Source organism: Neophocaena asiaeorientalis, unplaced genomic scaffold, assembly GCF_003031525.2.
Source record: "Neophocaena asiaeorientalis asiaeorientalis breed wild unplaced genomic scaffold, Neophocaena_asiaeorientalis_V1.1 scaffold39, whole genome shotgun sequence".
NCBI classification, from domain to species: domain Eukaryota; kingdom Metazoa; phylum Chordata; class Mammalia; order Artiodactyla; family Phocoenidae; genus Neophocaena; species Neophocaena asiaeorientalis.
In genome coordinates this window covers 937,610-957,734 of record NW_020175670.1, presented here as the reverse complement: position 1 = coordinate 957,734, position 20,125 = coordinate 937,610, and the positions used below count along the sequence as shown (strand labels likewise).

The window sequence follows — 20,125 nt, the reverse complement described above, 5'->3', positions numbered from 1 at the left end:
CGCAGAGCAACTAAGCCCATGGCCACAACTACTGAGCCCACATGCCACAACTACTGAAGCCCACGTGCTGCAACTACTGAAGCTCATGCCTAGAACCCGTGCTCTGCAGCAAGAGAAGCCACCACAATGAGAAGCCCTCACACTGCAATGAAGAGTAGCGCCCACTCTCCACAACTAGAGAAAGCCCACAAGCAGCAACGAGGACCCAAAGCAGCCAAAAATAAAATAAATTAATTAATCAAAAAAAAGAATGATTAAAAAAAAAAAAGAAAGGTCATATACACAAAAAACCCCAAAACACAAAAAGCTAACACAAGATGTTTGACCTGATCAGTAATCGGGGAAGTATAAATTAAAATATGAGCTATTGTTTCATGTTCATCAAAGTAGCAAATATTAAAGTGCATGAAAACTCTTAAGAGTGAGTTTGGATGTGGAACAAGAGGAGGTTGTACACATTGCTGGTGAGAATGTAACCACTTTGGGGAATAACTTAGCAATACTGATAAAGCTGAAAATGAGCATTCCCTAAGACCTATAAATTATACACCTAGGAACATGTCTTTTATCCAGAGAATAATGATATCTCTATATATTTGAGCTTGAGGAACAGTACACTTACCCTGAAGCTGATCATTCAGGAGCAGGAGGTGGTCTCCATTGCCAACTGTGATAAGTCACCCATAAGATAGTCCCAATTATCCTTGACCTGAGGCACTCATGTCCTTGTAAAATGGGGAGCCATGGTGTTTTGAAAAGAGGAGTGATATTACTAAACTAATTTAAAAAAAATTATCATTGTCACTGTTGTGCTTAAAAAAGATTGTGTGTGACTGCGGTGGGGGGGCGGTTCAGGGCAGGCTTGACGATCATCAAGTGTAAAGGAAAGGAGACTGGCTAGAGAGTTTTTATAATAATCCCAGCAAAAGTATGGTGGTTCAGATCAGGGAAGGAAAGATAAAGGATGTGAAAAATGGTCAATTATGAATATGTTTTTAAGAAAGATTCAATAGGATTTGCCAAACAATTAAATTAATTTGTTAAGTACCTATGTGTGTATGTCCACTGAAAGATACCTAGCATAAATCATTAAGCCAGAAAAATGCATGCTTCATTAATTCTACTTTCAAATATTTATTATTCATAATCCCCTGTAATCTATACCCACTGCTACTGCCTTGCTTTCAGGCACTATAATCACTATTTTCAACAACTTTTTAATGTTTTCAAATGCATTTTATTTCTTCGATTATGCTATATTTCAATGCACAGCAGAGTATTTAAATGACAAGCTGACTTTGAGACACTTCTGTATTACAGTAACTGTGATGCTTACTCATCATTCCACTCTTTTGGGGTGGCTCTGCCAACAGGGGAGGGGTTCCATTCTATTCCAACCTGTGTGGCTGTAAACACCCACACAACAACACAGAAAGCGGTTCCACCGGCTAGTATAATATGACCATATTTGTCGTGAAAATCTGGTGAGTGTTTTGAGTGGCTCTGTCTTGCCCTAATTTGCTGAATGCTTCGAATCCTGAGGCTACTTAGTGCATTTCTGACCAAGGGTAACATCATGGAGGTATGACAGAACTGCAGTTGATTGAAGCTGCTGGTCTATTTCCTTGCAAAGAAACCTGCAAAAACAAAAGATAGGCGATGACATCTGACCTACGTTTAATTCTTCTCACTTTGAAGGTTTCACCCACACCACGTCTTGCAGTGTGGCCAGGCAGGTAAGTTTTGACATCATGATGTCTGGAGTTGAGTCTTAGCTCTGCCACTGATTAGCTATGTGAACTTGTGCAGTTAGTTAACCCACTGAATAGAGAAATTTTCCATCTTGCTGAACTCCACATGACTTACTTCTACAATAAATTTTGTGTTATCTAGGAGCCTTAAGCCTATTACCCAAAGAACTGAAGCTATAGATTCTAATAACCATATGAAAGCATAAAAAAGGAAAATTCAATGGCAAACTGAGACAACAATGTCCAGCTGATAAAATGGCTAAAATGCCAACATGCCCCACTACTCCAGTGACCTGCCTATGTCTACTATAAACTCTGGTTTCAGTCAGAATTACAAGGCATTCACAGGGTATGTCACACCACCTCCTCTTCTTCTTGCTCCTTTTCTCCATTCCTTTTAAACTCCTCCCCATTTCTCATTTCTACCAGTACTTCTTGCCTTGAACTTTCCTACAGATGAAATTCTACTTGCCTTTTAAATCCCAGTCTAAAAGCCACCGTTTCTGTGAAGTCCTTTCGAAACCTCCCTAGGCTGAATAAGCCAACTCTTCTCTGAGCTTCTACACTTTTATAACCCTTCTTTCACACCATGTGACATGATGCATTCGCTTTATCATTTTTAAAAACAATTTTTTTAGAGTAGTTTTAGGTTCACAACAATATTGAATGGAAAGCACAGAGTCTCCATATAATTCCTGACTCCATACACGCATGCCTTCTCCATTCTGTACCAGAGTAGCACATTTGTTACAATCAATGAACCTAATTACAGTCCTTTATCATATATGTCTTTTGCAAATGTTTTCTTCCAGCCTGTGGCTTGTCTTGTCATTCTCTTGAGGAATTATCTTTACATTCTCCTCCAATAGTCTGCAAAATCTTCAAGATCAAAAGATGTAATTTTGCATACACAATAGCTGACACAAAAGCAAAGAAAGAACATTTTTGAGTTAATCTGAAATATAAATGGACGTTGGTATCCTCATAAGAAGTTAAAACCAACTGAGAACAAGCCAAAAAAATCATGAAATCAGATGTACATGTCCATAATAGCCCTAATAATTCTTTTTTTTAAACAGATAATTATACTGAACAAGAGATATAGAAGCAGAAACACATGGAGGAGTTCTTTCCTTCAATGTCTCTTCTCAGTGCAAGCTGGCAAACAGTGCTCAGTCTCTAGCAATGACATATGTTAACTGTGGCCCAAATGCAGGCAACGTGGATACAAAAGGGCCTGAGGTCAGTACTTGTAAACTTATAACTGCTCACTGAGATTTGCTAACGCAAATGATTTTATTCCCAACTTAGAAAACCAGACCCTAAGGTTCTCTTTTATTTCCTACCAGATGGTAAAGTGGTACTTTTCGTGATTGTGACAAACAGGGCTAAAACAGAACCAAGTGCATTTCCTCTAAGGTTCCAAACATTCAAAGTTTTTTCCTGTTAGTCATGAATCTCTTCACCAAAAGGCACTACAGGTTTAATTTGAACTGAATTCAGAGAATTGGTTGAAAGTGAAATGGATCAGAGTATGACAGGTGCAGCCTTAATCCAATACAAAAGCACTTGTGCCACACATAGCTTTCAGTCTTTAGGAAGGCACAGAACCAGAGAATAATCTGTGATAATAGGGATCTCTTGTGGATCATCAACTCATGCCTGCTGCTTTATGACAAATTGGTTTCATTATTCCTATCCTTTCAATGTTAAGTTGAAGTTCAAATACTTTGTCTCTAGTGACAATGATGGCATCCCTTTGTAGATTAGTTCATCCTCTGGCTATTCCCATATCTGTGAACATTTTCTTTGCCATCTAAGTCTGAATTTGCTTGTACCAATGTATCCATTATTAAGAATTTTTTATTAGGAATGCTTTCTGTAGTACCTTTGATCTATTTTTGTTTATAAAACACATGTAAGAGCTAGGAACCCACTGATTAGAGAAATTTTCTATCTTGCTGAACTCCACATGACTTACTTCTACAATAAATTTTGTGTTATCTAGGAGCCTTAAGCCTATTACCCAAAGAACTGAAGCTATAGATTCTAATAACCATATGAAAGCATAAAAAAGGTAAATTCAATAATATAATCCAGGTAAAGAAAATGCTTCTCAAAGTGGATGATTTCTGATGAAAACAACCTACAAAGAGAAGGCAGAACACAGATTTCTCTAAGTAATAAGAACAAAGCAGAGGTTCTCTCGTGCCTGTGGCAATAAAAGAAAAGAAATATGTTCTGAATAAATATAAATAGTTAAAGGGAGCGAAGTAGCCTATGAGGATGAAAAGGAAAGACTGATTGTCTCATCTACTTTATACAGCAATGCTGAAGCTCAGTTCAGAAAAAATAATTAATACCGGACCTCAATCTAATGGCGATAGGGAGGTATACAGATTTGAAGCTTCACTGGTAATAATAATTTTAAATCACTAAAGTCCATAAAAAGAAGTAAAGCATAATGCAGGAAGGAAACTAATATTTATTATATATGCTTGTTTGCCAAACATCATGCCAGAATTTTGCACATCTGCAAAAAGAATGTGAGATGGTGATTATCTCCATTTTACACACAAGAACAAATGACAAGATGTGAACTCAAGTCCTATGATTCTAAATCCAGTGCATTTTTCAACTATGTCATGTTTTCTTAAAGTATATTCAATTCCAAGCATTGGAAACAAACAAACATACAAAGAAACAAAAAGCAATGTGGTTACCAGAGATGGGTCTTTAGTTGAAAATGTTTCACTTCAGTTTACTATATATTTATGGAGTGACTACTGGCATGGCAGGGCCTGGTCTGGGTGCTATTGGTACCACCCCTACTCTTATGGTAGCTCATGGTAGAGGGAGGGGATGGACAGAGCACTGTTATAAGGGAGGAGACAAGGCTACAGAAGAGCACAGGGTGCCCTTAATCCACAGAGGAGAGATACATTTCAACCTGGGGTTCTAGGAATGGTTTTACAGGAAATGACACCTAGGTTAGATCTTGAAGGATGATTAAGAAACATAAAACACAAAACTGGTGGGAAAAAAAACGTAGACAAAGTAGCACAAGCGAAAGCACAGACAGCTGAAATAGTATGGGGGCAGGGCAGCCTGATGAGCTCAGTAACACTAAGTAATAAGTGCTGAAGCAGCAAATGCCCACAGATGAGCCTGGAGGGATGAAAAAAGGACCACAACGGACACTGAGGACTTCATGTGCCTTGCTGTGGCATCTGGATTCGATTCTGTCAGTGTTTCCTGTTGTTGAGAAAACCATGCTCAAACTCAAAGCCTTTTATGTGAGTTAACAAAGAGAATTCTTAATTCTGTGATTTTTCCCTTCACAGTAATATAAAGAAATACAAGAAAATAATATTCAACTATTCTTTGTTGAATAGTTTGATTCATTTTTAATTTGAAAATTTGTTTTGGTTTCATAGTTGTGTTAAGCTTTAAGCATAAAGAGGATGAATTTGATTTTATGTTTACACATATATAAGTGATTTTATAATCAAATAATTTAAGATGATACAAGTTGAGATGAAATAATGTTTCCTCTTTAAAAAGATGCCATATGTATACCCAGAGAAAACCATAATTCAAAAAGACACATGCACCCCAATGTTCATTGCAGCACTATTTACAGTCGCCAAGACATGGAAGCAACCTAAATGCCCATCAACAGATGAATGGATAAAGAAGATGTGGCACATATATACAATGGAATATTACTCAGCCATAAAAAGGAACGAAATTGAATCATTTGTAGAGACGTGGATGGATCTAGAGACTGTCATACAGAGTGAAGTAAGTCAGAAAGAGAAAAACAAATATCATATATTAACGCATATATGTGGAACCTAGAAAAATGGTACAGATGAACCAGTTTGCAGGGCAGAAATAGAGACATAGATGTAGAGAACAAACGTATGGACACCAAGGGGGGAAAGCGGGATGGTGGTGGTGGGATGAATTGGGCGATTGGGATTGACATGTATACACTGATGTATATAAAATGGATAACTAGTAAGAACCTGCTGTATAAAAAAATAAATAAAATTCAAAAAAAAAAGATGGCATATGTAATCCACATTTGAGAAACATTCTTATAGGTGAGGAGAAATTACTGATTGGTTTAATCAGGAAAAGGCTAAGGTGGGAAAAAATCTGGAGGAAAAAATTAAGTGTTTATTTCAATGGTTTATTAAAAAGATGATGAGGATCTGAATTAAGTACTGATAACAGACAGAGAGGAGACAGAATTGAGAAATATTAGGAAAAGAAAATCATACTGATTTGGAAAATAAGTTACTCTAAGTAAATTGTGTATTCTATTCACTTAGCCTCTGCATTAAGATTATGACCAAAACTCTGTCTCAATTTCTGTTAAAAATCAGCAGACATTGACACTGTAGCTTTTAGCTGATCCCAGGGAATTAGAGTTTGGGTGATTTAGATACAGAATGCAGAAAGGTCAAAGGAGACGTAATTGAGGTGTGCTAGGAATGACAGTTCTAGATACGTGAGTAGAAGAAAGAGGAGGAATCCTTAAAAGATTTACTGTATGGTCCTAAGGAGGGAAAAAAAAATTTCATCCAGTCTAAGTATAGTCTAACATGGATCAATAAATGACCTGCTTAGCTATGATATAAGGCTTTCTATCTAATTTCAGGAAGAAAATTGGAAACTGTGTCCTACTCCTCCAATGTGTTCAGATAGTACTGTTAAGTATCTCACAGGGAGATAATGCTCAAGAAGCAATCAATACCGAGCTTTCCCAACCTGGACACTATTGATATTGTGGTCCAAGCAATTCTTTGTTGTGGGTGGATGTCCTGTACATTGCAGGGGGTTTAGTAGCATCCCTTCCTCTATACACTACATACCAGTAGTACTTCTTTCTCTTTAGTTGTGACACCAAAAATCTATCTCCAGACATTGCCAAATGTCACTTGTGGAGCAAAATCATTCCCTGTTGTGTACAGAGAATTCCACTGTCATATACAGAGCAAAGTGTCTCATCACTTCTCCCACAATCTTCTAAATAGCATTGTTCTATTCAATACAGAAGGCTTAAATTCTAAGAAAATACATTCCCTACTATGGGATGCATGAAGGTTGCCCAACAATATTTTTTTTCCTGAACTAATCTCAATTTTTCAAATTTTTTGTGCAGTATAACTTAGATGAATCACTTTATCTAGGCATCTGCTTCCTCAACCATAAAATTAAAAAAGTGGAACTAATTTAGCTTTTCCCAAACCTGCCTGATCCTAAGAGTTATTTGGACTCTTTGTTACAAAATGTAGATTCCTGGGCTCCATGTCAAATGTATTGTAACAGAGTATCCAGGGGAGTAGCCTGAGAATCTATATTTTTTTAAACAAGTTCTCAGGAGAGTCTTGTCATCAGACAAGTTTATGGAACACTGAATCAGATAATCTCTAAGGTCCTATCCAGCTCTAATACTCTAGACCTTTCAAAGAGAAAAACATTTTAGGAAGACCATTTATTCTTTTAGGCCACTGAAAGAGTACAGTAGTAATTGAATTCACCACCATGGTAATTTAGAAAGCAGTACCCGAGTAACCTGAAAGAGTTATAAGGACCCCCTGGGAATAAGTTAGTCAACAAAAACATTTGGCGGCATTTAAAAACATTGAAAGCACTAGTAACACTGGTGTTCTGCTGTATAACGAATGATACACTTTCAAAGCTAAGGCTCCTAGACTCCATTACTCAACTGTAACATCTTTATTTCCACCTTTTATTTCTACTCTTCTTTGACAGCTTCAGAACAACAGAAAACAAGAAACAGTAAAAAGGCAATCTTCTTGAAATGAAATGCACCTAACCTGCAGTGTCTTCCGTTCATTTATGTATTTCTCAGAAAAGCAGGTTGCTCAAGGAGGGATTAAGTGTACATGGAGCAGTGTCTCCCATCAGGATTACTTAAGCCTTCAGCCTTTTTGTAACAGGAAATCTGGGAACCCTGCACAAGCAATGCTGCTGGTGGAAATGCTGAAAAATTGTTCTGTTTCAGATGTGATGGTATCATCTCCTGAGTCAATGAATCAATGGACGGTACAGCCATTTGATTAAGGCTGTAGATTATGTCACTTTATTAAGCCTAAAAAGTGACATAACGGATGTTACCTCAACAAATAAACAGGCAGATTACAGCGGTGGATTATTATGCCAGGAGGGAGAAATGACAGAGTGGACAACTCGCGAATCAATGTCCTTAAATGGCACATGTTGCTTGAAGAGTGAAGGGATATAAGGTATGTACTCTCCCTCAGGTACTGCTTCCCATGGCCACCATGAACAGACTGTTTCTATCCTATATAGAATGCTGAAGGTATTCAATAATGTCCATGCTGGGAATAACCACAGTGTTCATTCAGGCAATTCCTTTCATGAACCTAATTACATTAATGTGGTTCACTCATGAATCCCATTATATTTTTTTAGTCACAAAGTGCTCTCAACTATACTCACTTTTTCCCTTTCTGATAGCTATGTGTAAGAGAACAAAACAATAACAGACACATTGGGAGCTTTTCTCCATGCCACACTGCACGTCAAAGGCATGACTGTTCTCTATTAAACTTTATTTTGTTCTCTATTAAACTTTAGTAGGCCCAGCAAATTTCCTTAGAGCCCATGTTATTTTTACATTACAGGCCATTTCAAATATTGGAAATTACAAGGACTGAATAACAAATCCTTGTTATTTCAAGCAATGTATTAAGTGTTAGAAAGTGGGCTGCTGTGCTTACTCCCAAAAGATTTTATATTAGCTACATTCCATGGCTTGTAGGTTGTGATATAGTCATGTCCAGCTAGAAGAGTCTATTTCAGTGGATCTGGCAAATCAAAACATCTGGATAAATGCATAGCATTTCTCCAACTTAATCTTGGAAAAGAAAGAGATCGTGGTTATAATAAATTCTAGAAACTCTGAAAAGTTTATCCAGAAAATGATATGGAGCCATTGAAAGACATTAGGAACGTGAGTTATGGGGTCAAATTTGCAGCTGAGACATTACTCTGGAGTGGGGAAGAGTTTGCAGGGGAATAATGCAGATGTTAGTGAGTAATAGTAAGCACTTGTACAGTTCACCCAGTCAAGATCTTAAAATGTGCCAGTCCCTTATTTCTGCAGTCATTATATTTCTGCATCCAATCCTTTGTTTTGCAGAGCCAGACCACAATTCTTTTGCACACACACACAAAGGTGAGAGCCTCTGAGGATCCACCTCGGGCCACTGGAACTCTCAGAACTTGACATATAAACTGGAATGTGAGAATTTATTTTATTAACTTTAAAAAAAGAATATTCCATTCCAGTGACTGGAATACATAATTTATCTTTCAGCTTAACTGGCTTGACACTGATTCCAAATCATGAAGTAACCTTCTATCAGTATTTCCCCAAACACGTGCCTATTTCAGTAGTTCTGTTTGATGCTAGCGGGTGTTATTTATAAAAAGGGCTTCTGTGTCATGTAAGTTTGAGAAATTTGCAGGTAACAAAGTCAAATTCTTTTTTATGGAAGTATTTCCCAAACCTCTATGGTGCTAATGCATACAGCGATTCTCTGAGAGGGATACCATGTGGTGCTTTCCAAACTTAGCTGAGCATGCCATGCTTTTTTCCCTCTGGAGCATATCTCCATATTTGTGTTTTCCAGAACACATTTTGGGGAATACCAAAGGATGTCTCTGTGGTCTCAAGGCTGTTACACCATTGTACTCATTTTAAATTGTTTAATAGTTCCAGGAGGCATTTCACAAACTAAATCACTTCCTTGTGGGGACTTGTAACATATGACTCAGAGAGTACAGAGTGTGTGGTAAGCCTAGGGTATCATAACAATACCCACAGCAATTAACTCTTGCCTTCGTTATGTGAGTCTAACTTTTGCAGTTTTAGTATTTGTGCAGATGTTTTTCTCCTCTCCACATCTACCTTTATTCATTAAACGCTCTATGAGCAGAAAGACTGTATGATTCTTCAGTGGCCATTAGAGTTGCATCAGTGACCCCTCGTTGCATAATTTGAAACTTTCATCCAACCTTGAAATGAAAATGTACAAGCCATTCTTGTCTTTAAGTATGTCACTGATATAGTCATAAAAAGAAAAAAATAAAATATTTAACTTTTAGATATCAAAGACATTTTAATTTTGAAAGACACATTTTCCAAGTGTTTCTATTTTTCATGAAAATTGTTTTCAGGTGCTAACCAGAAATTAGGCTAGTAGGGGTCTACTCCAGAAGTTAATTCTGATCAAATCCACATTGGATTGGAATACTTAGTGCTGCAAAATAATACTTTCCCTGTTGTTTCCGAAAACTCCAGATTTTAAAATTTCCTACTTGGACGATCTCTGCCCTCCTAAACTCTGTTCAAAATATATCTGTAAATAAAACCTTTATGAGTAAGGCTTTTGTTTTGCCATCACCTGGGCAACTTATGGAGCATTTGCAGAGAAATTCCATTTGATGAGAAGAGCACTTCACAGCCCTGAAGTAGTAACTGTGATCACTTTGCAAGTTGTTTTACCAGGCCAGTTCTGTCTTTCAGTATAATTTATTTTTTTCTTTTCACTTTCATAAAATTTTGGAAACTTCTTGAAAACTCTTAACAAGGTGTTGGCATTCTACTTTTTGTTTTCTTTTCCATTTAGAATTCATTATTTGGAAGTGAGAAAGACTTTGGCCAGAGGGGCTGACTTTAGTAAACTGATTTTTTTCTTTGTAGATCCTCAGAAGAAACAGTGAGACAGGATGCACTTTGCCAAACCTTGGGGCAGGGTGCCTGCTTTAGTGAACTGATATTTCATTTTAGTTTTTCTTTTAAATTCCTGAGGGAAAAAGGCTAAAGAACCAAGCCTGAAGGAGGTTACCCATCTAAACACATACAACAGAAATTCAGAACAGATTCTTGTTTTGAAGTCTTAAAATTTCCAATTAGAATTCTGGTTTCAAAGAGGTTACTTTCAGTTTCTTTAATCTAATGGAGTCTAAAATTTCATAGACTAAAAGGGTATGCTTAAACTAAATTGGCATAATTTAACCATTTGAACATTTGTTAAGGGAGAAGTGAGATTTACATGCAAATAGGCCATAATTTTGATTACACATACAATTTATGCAGCTTAGAACGATAGCTGATGGTGGATCTGTGGGCTTCTTATATAATGTATTTTATCACATTAATTGAATTGTAGATTGAACATCATATTATAATCATCATAAAAATGTGTTGTTAACGTTACTAAGAAATAATAGCAGATAAGCCTGAGAGACTTCTTTGAGAACAAATGTAGATAATTTATAAGACTGGGTAGACACGAAATAATGAGTTAAGATTGTTAGAATCTAATTGTGTTTTGAATTAATAATATCCAAAGTGAAGCAATTCCCTGCTTTTACTTCATAGTTCATGATTTTGCAGTTTCACCTATAACTTTATAATTTATATTAAAGAGCCAGAGAGAATAACTAGGAATAACTAAGGAAATCTTGGAATTAATACTGGGAAAATAAACCAGAGCCATGCTTCAGAAGCACATGCTCTCTCCAGGACTGGATTTAAGCTAAATTGTGAAAATGTTTCCTTTAAGTATGCCTTATAATCAATGTCACATATTATGTAAGAGCCTACAAATGGTATTTGCCAAAATATTGGGAAAGTCCCAAAATATTGATACAACATACACCCAGCAGGTAGATGATTCTGGGGATTCCCTACATAAAACATTCATTTATTTAACTGGAGAAAATAGTTCCAGAACAACAACAACAAAAATACCTTAAGCCAAAAGAGCAGTTTATATTATGTGAACTGTACACAACGTGAGAATGTGTAGAAGGACACTATTCCATGGAAAATGGGATCTAGTTTCAAACAACAATTAATGAACCTTGGAAAATTCCTGAGTTTCCATTTTTTTTTCTTGCACCCCATCCAGTTTCCACCTCATCATTCACCATAAATAGATATTACAAAGATAAATAATGGCCCCTCTGTCCCTAAAATGGACATATTAAGTCACTTTTCTTGAATTTTCCACTATAATAATACCAATGATGCACTTTTCCTCTGGATACCTTCTCTTCAATTAGCTTCTATAATATTCCCTTAGTTTTCTATTTCTGTTTCTATGGCTATTTCTTCTTTACAAACTCATCTTTCTGTAACAGGTCCTTAGTGAAGGAGTTCTTCAAGGCTAAGACATAGGTTTGATTTTCACTTTATATGCTGTCTCTCTCTCTCTCTCTCTCTCTCTCTCTCTCTCTCTCTCTCTCTCTCTCTCTCGGTATTCCTAGGCATGCTAATAAACGTTATCATCAAAGGGCAATTAGACGACTCCCAAATTACGTCTCCACATATAAACCCTCTTCTTAGATCCTGGGCAATACATTAAACTGCCTTCTTAACATCTCTCCCAAGATAATTCAAATTCCAAAATAATTCAAACATAATTCAAAGATAATTTGATGCCCCTCCACTCTCAAACCTGCTCTTTACCAATGTTCCCCAAACCACTACACATCACTTCCACACATGTAGTTGAGAAAGTTAAGCTCAAAAATTCTTTGTGATACTTTCAACTCCCTTGAAACATTTAATATACCCATTGGCTTCTTTTATTTATTTACTTTAATTTTATTTTTAACATCTTTATTGGAGTAAAATTGCTTTACAATGGTGTGTTACTGTCTGCTGTATAACAAAGCGAATCAGCTATACATATACATATATCCCCATATCTCCTCCCTCTTGCGTCTCCCTCCCACCCTCCCTACCCCACCCCTCTAGGTGGACACAAAGCACCAAGCTGATCTCCCTGGGCTATCTATTTTATATTTGGTACTGTATGTAAGTCCATGCCACTCTCGCACTTCATCCCAGCTTACCCTTCCTTCTCCCCGGGTCCTCAAGTCCATTCTCTACATCTGCGTCTTTATTCCTGTCCTACCCCTAGGTTCTTCCGAAACTTTTTTTTTTTAATTCCATATATATGTGTTAGCATATGGTAATTCTTTTTCTTTCTGACTTCACTCTGTACGACAGTCTCTAGGTCTATCCACCTCATTACAAATAACTCAATTTCTTTTCTTTTTATGGCTGAGAACTATTCCATTGTATATACGTGCCACATCTTCTTTACCTATTCATCTGTCAATGGACACTTAGGTTGCTTCAATGTCCTGGCTATTGTAAATAGAGCTGCAATGAACACTGTGGCACATGACTCCTTTTGAATTATGGTTTTCTCTGGGTATATGCCCAGTAGTGGGGTTGCTGGGTCATATGGTAGTTCTATTTTTAGTTTTTTAAGGAACCTCCATACTGATCTCCATAGTGGCTGCATCAATTTACATTCCCACCAACAGTGCAAGAGGGCTCCCTTTTATCTACACCCTCTCCAGCATTTATTGTTTGTAGACTTTTTGATGATGGCCATTCTGACAGTGTGAGGTGATACCTCATTGTAGTTTTGGTTTGCATTTCTCTAATGATTAGTGATGCTGAGCATCCTTTCATGTGTCTGTTGGCAATCTGTATATCTACTTTGGAGAAATGCCTATTTAGGTCCTCTGCCCATTCTTGGATTGGGTTGTTTGTTTTTTTGATATTGAGCTGCACGAGCTGCTTATAAATTTTAGAGATTAGTCCTTTGTCAGGTGCTTCATTTGCAAATATTTTCTCCCATTCTGAGGGTTGTCTTTTCATCTTGTTTATGGTTTCCTTTGCTGTGCAAAAGTTTTTGAGTTTCATTAGGTCCCATTTGTTTATTTTTGTCTTTATTTCCATTTCTCTAGGAGGTGGGTCAAAAAGGATCTTGCTGTGATTTATGTCATACAGTGTTCTGCCTATGCTTTCCTCTGAGAGTTTTATAGTGTCTGGCCTTACATTTATGTCTTTAATCCATTTTGAGTTTATTTTTATGTATGGTGTTAGGGAGTGTTCTAATTTCATTCTTTTATATGTAGATGTCCAGTTTTCCCGGCACCACTTATTGAAGAGGCAGTCTTTTCTCCACTGTATACTCTTGCCTTCTTCATCAAAGATAAGGGGACCACAGGTGCATGGGTTTATCACTGGGCTTTCTATCCTGTTCCAAAGATCTATATTTCTGTTTTTGTGCCAGTACCATACTGTCTTGATTACTGTAGCTTTGTAGTATAGTCTGAAGTACAGGAGCCTGATTCCTCCAGCTCCATTTTTCTTTCTCAAGATTGCTTTGGCTATTCTGGATCTTTTGTGTTTCCATACAAATTGTGAAATTTTTTGTTAAGAGTTCTGTGAAAAATGCCAGTGGTAGTTTGATAGGGATTGCACTGAATCTGTAGATTGCTTTGGATAGTATGGTCATTTTCACAATGTTGATTCGTCCAGTCCAAGAACATGGTATATCTCTCCATCTGTTTGTATCATCTTTAATTTTTTTCATCCGTGTCTTATAGTTTTCTGCATACAGGTCTTTTGTCCCCTTAGGTATGTTTATTCCTAGGTATTTTATTCTTTTTGTTGCAATGGTAAATGGGAGCGTTTCCTTAATTTCTCTTTCAGAGTTTTCATCATTAGTGTATAGGAATGCAAGAGATTCCTGTGTATTAATTTTGTGTCCTGCTACTTTACCAAATTCATCGATGAGCTCTATTAGCTTTCTGGTAGCATCTTTAGGATTCTCTATGTATAGTATCATGTCATCTGAAAACAGTGACAGTTTTACTTCTTCTTTTCCGATTGGATTCCTTTTATTTTTTTTACTTCTCTGATTTCTGTGGCTAAAACTTCCCAAACTATGTTGAATAACACTGGTGAGAGTGGGCAACCTTGTCTTGTTCCTGATCTTAGTGGAAATAGTTTCAGTTTTTCACCATTGAGAATGATGTTAGCTGTGGGTTAGTCATATATGGCCTTTATTATGTTGAGGTAAGTTCCCTCTATGCCTACTTTCTGGAGGGTTTTTATCATAAATGGGTGTTTAATTTTGTCGAATGCTTTTTCTGCATCTATTGAGATGATCATATGGTTTTTCTCCTTTAATTTGTTAATATGGTGTATCACATTGATTGATGTGCATATATTTGACAAATCCTTGCATTCCTGGGATAAACCCCACTTGATCATGGGATTTTTTGATCCTTTTAATTGCTGTTGGATTCTGTTTGCTAGTATTTTGTTGAGGATTTTTGCATCTACGTTTATCAGTAATATTGGCCTGTAGTTTTCTTTTTTGTGTGACACCTTTGTCTGGTTTTGGTATCAGGGTGATGGTGGCCTCATAGAATGAGTTTGGGAGTGTTCCTCCCATTTTGGAAGTGTTTGAGAAGGAGAGGTGTTAGCTCTTCTCTAAATGTTTAATAGAATTCACCTGTGAAGCCTTCTGGTCCTGGTCTTTGTTTGTTGGAAGATTTTTAATCACAGTTTCAATTTCAGTGCATGTAATTGGTCTGTTTATATTTTCTATGTCTTCCTAGTTCAGTCTCAGAAGGTTGTGCTTTTCTAAGAATTTGTCAATTTCTTCCAGGCTGTCCACTTTATTGGCATATAGTTGCTCGTAGTAGTCTCTCATGATCCTCTGTATTTCTGCAGTTTCAGTTGTTACTTCTCCTTTTTCACTTCCAATTCTATTAATTTGAGTCTTCTTACTTTTTTTTTGATTCATCTGGCTAGTGGTTTATCAATTTTGTTTTTCTTCTCAAAGAAATTTTCATCCTAAAGACATCTCAAATCCATTAATTTCTTTCTATCTAAAGTGTACCTATCATAGCTCAACTTTTCTTCACATGCTTTCCTTAAATGGCATTCCCACAACTTCTCTGCCATCCCCCGTCTATTCTCCCAACTGCTCATAAGTGATCTCTTTCTGTTTGCTTGGGATTTTGCGTCTTTGTTTCCTCCCTAGCTTTACTGAGGTATAACTGACATATGACGTCATGTAAATTTGAGGTGTATAATGTGGTGATCTGATGTATGTATACTTTGTGAAATGAGTACAACAATAAAGTTTGCTAATCCATCACCTCACATAGTTATCGTGTGTGTGTGTGTGTGTGAGAGAGAGAGAGAGAGAGAGAGAGAGAGAGAGAGAGAGAGAGAGAGAGAGAGAGAGAGAGAGAGAGAGAGAGAGAGAGAGAGAGAGAGAGAGAGAGAGAGAGAGATGAGGGTATTTAAGATCTACTTTCTTAGTAAATTTCAAGTTTACAGTACAATATTGTTAATATGTATAACAAACTATCAATTAGAGTTTCAGAACTTGTAACTGGAAATTTGCACCCTTTAACACACATCTCCCCATCTCCCCCACCCCCTGTCCCTGACAACCACCAATCTACTCTGTTTCTACGAGATCAGGTGTTTTTTTTTGTGTGTGTGGTTTGTTTTTTTTTTTGATTCCACTTATAAGTGAGATCACAGAGAATTTGTCTTTCTTTGTCTGATTTATTTCCCTCAGCATAATGCCCCCTAGGTTTATCCATGTTGTCCCAAATGGCAAGATTTCATTCTTTGTTATGGCTGAATAATATTCCATTATGCATAGATAGATACATACACACATAGATATAGTATAGATATACATGCCACATTTTATTTATGTATTAATTTGTTTCCATATCTTGGCTACTGTGAATAATGCTGCAAAAAACGTGGGGGAGTAGATATCTCTTTGAGATACTAATTTTGTTTCCTTTGGATATGTACCCAGAAATGGGATTACTGGATCATGTGTTAGTTTTATTTTTATTTTTTTGAGGAACCTCCATACTGTTTTCCATAATGGCTACCCCAATTTATATTCCCACCAACAGTGCACAAGTATTCCCTTTTCTCCACATCTTCTACAACATTTGGTACCTGTTGTCTTTTTGACAGTAGCCATACTAACAGGTGTGAGGTGCTATTTCATTGTGGTTTTGATTTGCATTTTCCTGATGATTAGTGATGTTGAACACCTTTTCATGTACCTATTGACCATCTGCATATCTTCTTTGGAGAAATGTCTATTCAGGTCCTTTTCCCATTTTCTAATTGGATTATTTGTTTGTTTGTTTGTTTACTACTGAGTTGTAAAAGTTCTTTATATATTTTGTATATTAACCCCTTATCAGAAATATGGTTTGCAAATATTTTCTCCCATTCCATAGGTAGCCTTTTCATTTTGTTGGTTGTTTCTTTTGCTGTATAGAATCTTTTCACTTTGATGTAGTTCTACTTGCTTATTCTTGTTTTTGCTGCCTGTGGTTTGGTGTCAAATTTTAAAAACACATTGCCAAGACCAAGAACTAGGAGCTTCTTCCATATGTTTTCTTATAGGTGTTTTATGATTTCAGGTTTTACATTTAAGTCTGTAATCCCTTTCAAGTTAAATTTTATGAGTGGTGCAAGATAGGGGTCTAGTTTAATTCTTTAGTGTGTGGATATCCAGTTTCCCCAATACCATTTATTGAAGAGACTATCATTTCCCCAATGTGTGTTTTTGGTGCCCTTGTCAAAATTAGATGACCACATACATGTGGATTTATTTCTGGCCTCTCTACTCAGTTCCATTGATCTATGTGACTGTTTTTAATGCCAGTACATACTGTTTTGATTACTACAGCTTTGTAATATAGTTTGAAATAAGTACTTGTGATGCTTCCAGTTTTGTTCTTCTTTCTCAAGATTGCTTTGGCTAATTATGGTCCCTATGGTTTCATAAGAATGTTAAGATTATTTTTCTATTTCTTTGAAAAATGTCACTGGAATTTGGTAAGGATTGCATAGACTATATAGATCACTTTGGTAGTATGGACATTTTTACAATATAAGTTCTTCCAATTCATAAACATGTGATATCTTTCCATTTATTTGTGTCTTCCTCAATTTCTTTCATCGATGCCATAGTTTTCAGTGTACTGGTCTTTCACCTCCTTGGTTAAATTCATTCCTAGGTATTTTATTGTCTTTAATGATATTGTAAATGTGATTGTTTTATTTCTTTTTCAGATAGTTCATTATTAATGTATAGAAATGCAACTGATTTTTGCATGTTGATTTTATATCCTGCAACTTTACTGAAAATTTTTTTGGTGGATTCTATAGGATTTTCTATGTGAAGTATCATGTCATCTGGAAACAGAGACACTTTTACTTCTTTCCAACTTGCATGCCTTTTATTTACTTATTTATTTTTCTTGCCTGATTGCTCTGGCTAGGACTTCCAATACTATGTTGAATAAAAGTGGCAAGAGTGTGCACCCTTGCATTGTTCCTGATCACAGAGAAAAAACTTTCAGCTTTTCACCATTGAGTATGATGTTAGCTGTGGGCTTGTCATATATGGCCTTTATTATGTTGAGGTACATTCTTTCTATACCCAACTTTTTGAGAGTTTTTATCATGATTTTGAATTTTGTCAAATGCTTTTTCTGCATCTACTAAGATGATCATATGACTTTTATCTTTCATTCTGTTAATGTCCATATCACATTTAGTGGTTTATATATGTTGAACCCTCCTTCACCAGGGATCTAAAAGCAGAAACATGACTGTATCACATCCACACTGACAAATCTCTGTTATGTTCTCAGATGATTTGCTTTTAAAATGTTTAAATACAAATAGTATGATATACATGTGAATAAATTAACCTCGTTTACAGTTTAGGGGTTGTTAGTTAGCATTTGAAGTACACTAATCAGAAATGCACCATTCAGGAATGGTTACATATGCACCTGACATATAACCATAGAAATATATATCAGAGGGTTTAATTAGCATAAAGAATGTTAGAAACAATTTTTCACTGATAATATGAGTTGTATTCAAGATACATGGTTCACTAGAAATGTTATATTAGGGCTAATACTCTTGCATTAATGAAAATCTTGCAAGCATAGTAGCCTGATAAACTGGGAACAGCCCTTTAGTTCTAGAGTTCTATTGGTCCTGAGTTTATCTACTGTATGCAGAATTCTACCATGTAATTAAACAATCCGGTTGGCTGCTCCTGCATTTAAAAAGAATATCATCGGCCTTGTTTTAATGTAAGAAGTATGCCAAAGTGTCTAAGGATAGTGCCTGAATTTATGTTCTCATGGCTTCTTTCTATTCAATTCCATATATCTGATAGTATTAAATTGAAGAATTTCTTTCATAATAATACCATCCATGTGAACAACCTACTCAAACTATTAGTGAATACAAATATTTACCAAAAGAACCTGACAATGGTGAAAGGCCAAATTGTTTTAGGTCAGGACACAGTACCACTCAATAGTTTCTTATTACTTGTAAGATAAAGACTTACATCTTTGATATGACTATCCCAGTCTGCTTTGGCTGCCATGAAAAAATACCATGGATTGCATGACTTAAAAACAGAATTTTATTCTCATACAGTTCTGGAGGCTGGAGATTCTAAGACCAAGGCCCAGCAGGGTTTGTTTTCTGGTAAGGGCTCTCTTCCTGACTTATAGACATCTACTTCCTTGTGTGTCCTCCTCACATGGCAGAGACATAACAAGCTCTTCTATCTTCTTTCTCCTCTTATAAGGACACCAGCCTTATTACATTAGGGCCCCACCCTTATGACCTGACTTAACCTTGATAACCCCACAGGCCCAATCTCCAAAAACAGTCACACTGGGGGTTAGGGCTTCCAAATATGGATTTTAGGGAGACACAAACATTCAGTCCATAACAATGACCTATAAGGCTTATATGATCCTTGACCATTTAGTCAGCAACATCTCACACAAATCTTCTATTCACTGCCTGCATTCCAGTTACATGTGGACTTCTTTAAGTTTTTGGAACTCCTATTCCTTCTCTCCACTGTGTTTGCTGAGTTTTCTCCTCTTATTTCATGTAGCCAATTCTAACTCATCCTTCTGTTATGAGCTCAAATTGTTCTCTGAGAGACCTTTATATTTTCTCATTGATTGTTTCAATTACTTAAAAACAAAACAAAACAAAACAAAAACTAGGTCTATGACATGACTCACTTGGAATTTTATTGAAGCACACATATGAATTTGTTACTGTTGGTGGTGGAGTTCGTGGCATGGTATATAGTGAGTTTTTTTATGTCTACTTTAGGATCCACTTTTTTTTTTTTGCGGTACGCAGGCCTCCCACTGCTGTGGCCCCTCCTGCCGTGGAGCACAGGCTCCGGACACACAGGCTCAGCGGCCACGGCTCATGGGCCCAGCTGCTCTGCGGCACGCGGGATCCTCCTGGACCAGGGCATGAACCCACGTCCCCCGTATCGGCAGGTGGACTCCCAACCACTGCGCCACCAGGGAAGCCCAGGATCTACTTCTTATGCCAACATTTTCTTTTAACTTCCATTAGAAAATGTGGAAGT

The 20,125-nt window shown here is 36.7% G+C and overlaps 1 protein-coding gene across 1 annotated transcript in view; it reads right to left on the bottom strand.

The window, feature by feature from the left end:
• Positions 1-1,302: 1,302 nt before the first annotated feature.
• The window catches only part of LOC112390686 (cytochrome c oxidase subunit 7B2, mitochondrial-like), an 80,407-nt gene continuing 61,584 nt past the window's right edge, over positions 1,303-20,125 (bottom strand). The window contains exon 2 of the mRNA XM_024731736.1: positions 1,303-1,637. Coding sequence (XP_024587504.1) covers positions 1,333-1,578 — 246 coding nt within the window. The 5' untranslated portion in view covers positions 1,579-1,637 and the 3' untranslated portion in view covers positions 1,303-1,332. The remainder of the gene's footprint in view (positions 1,638-20,125) is intronic.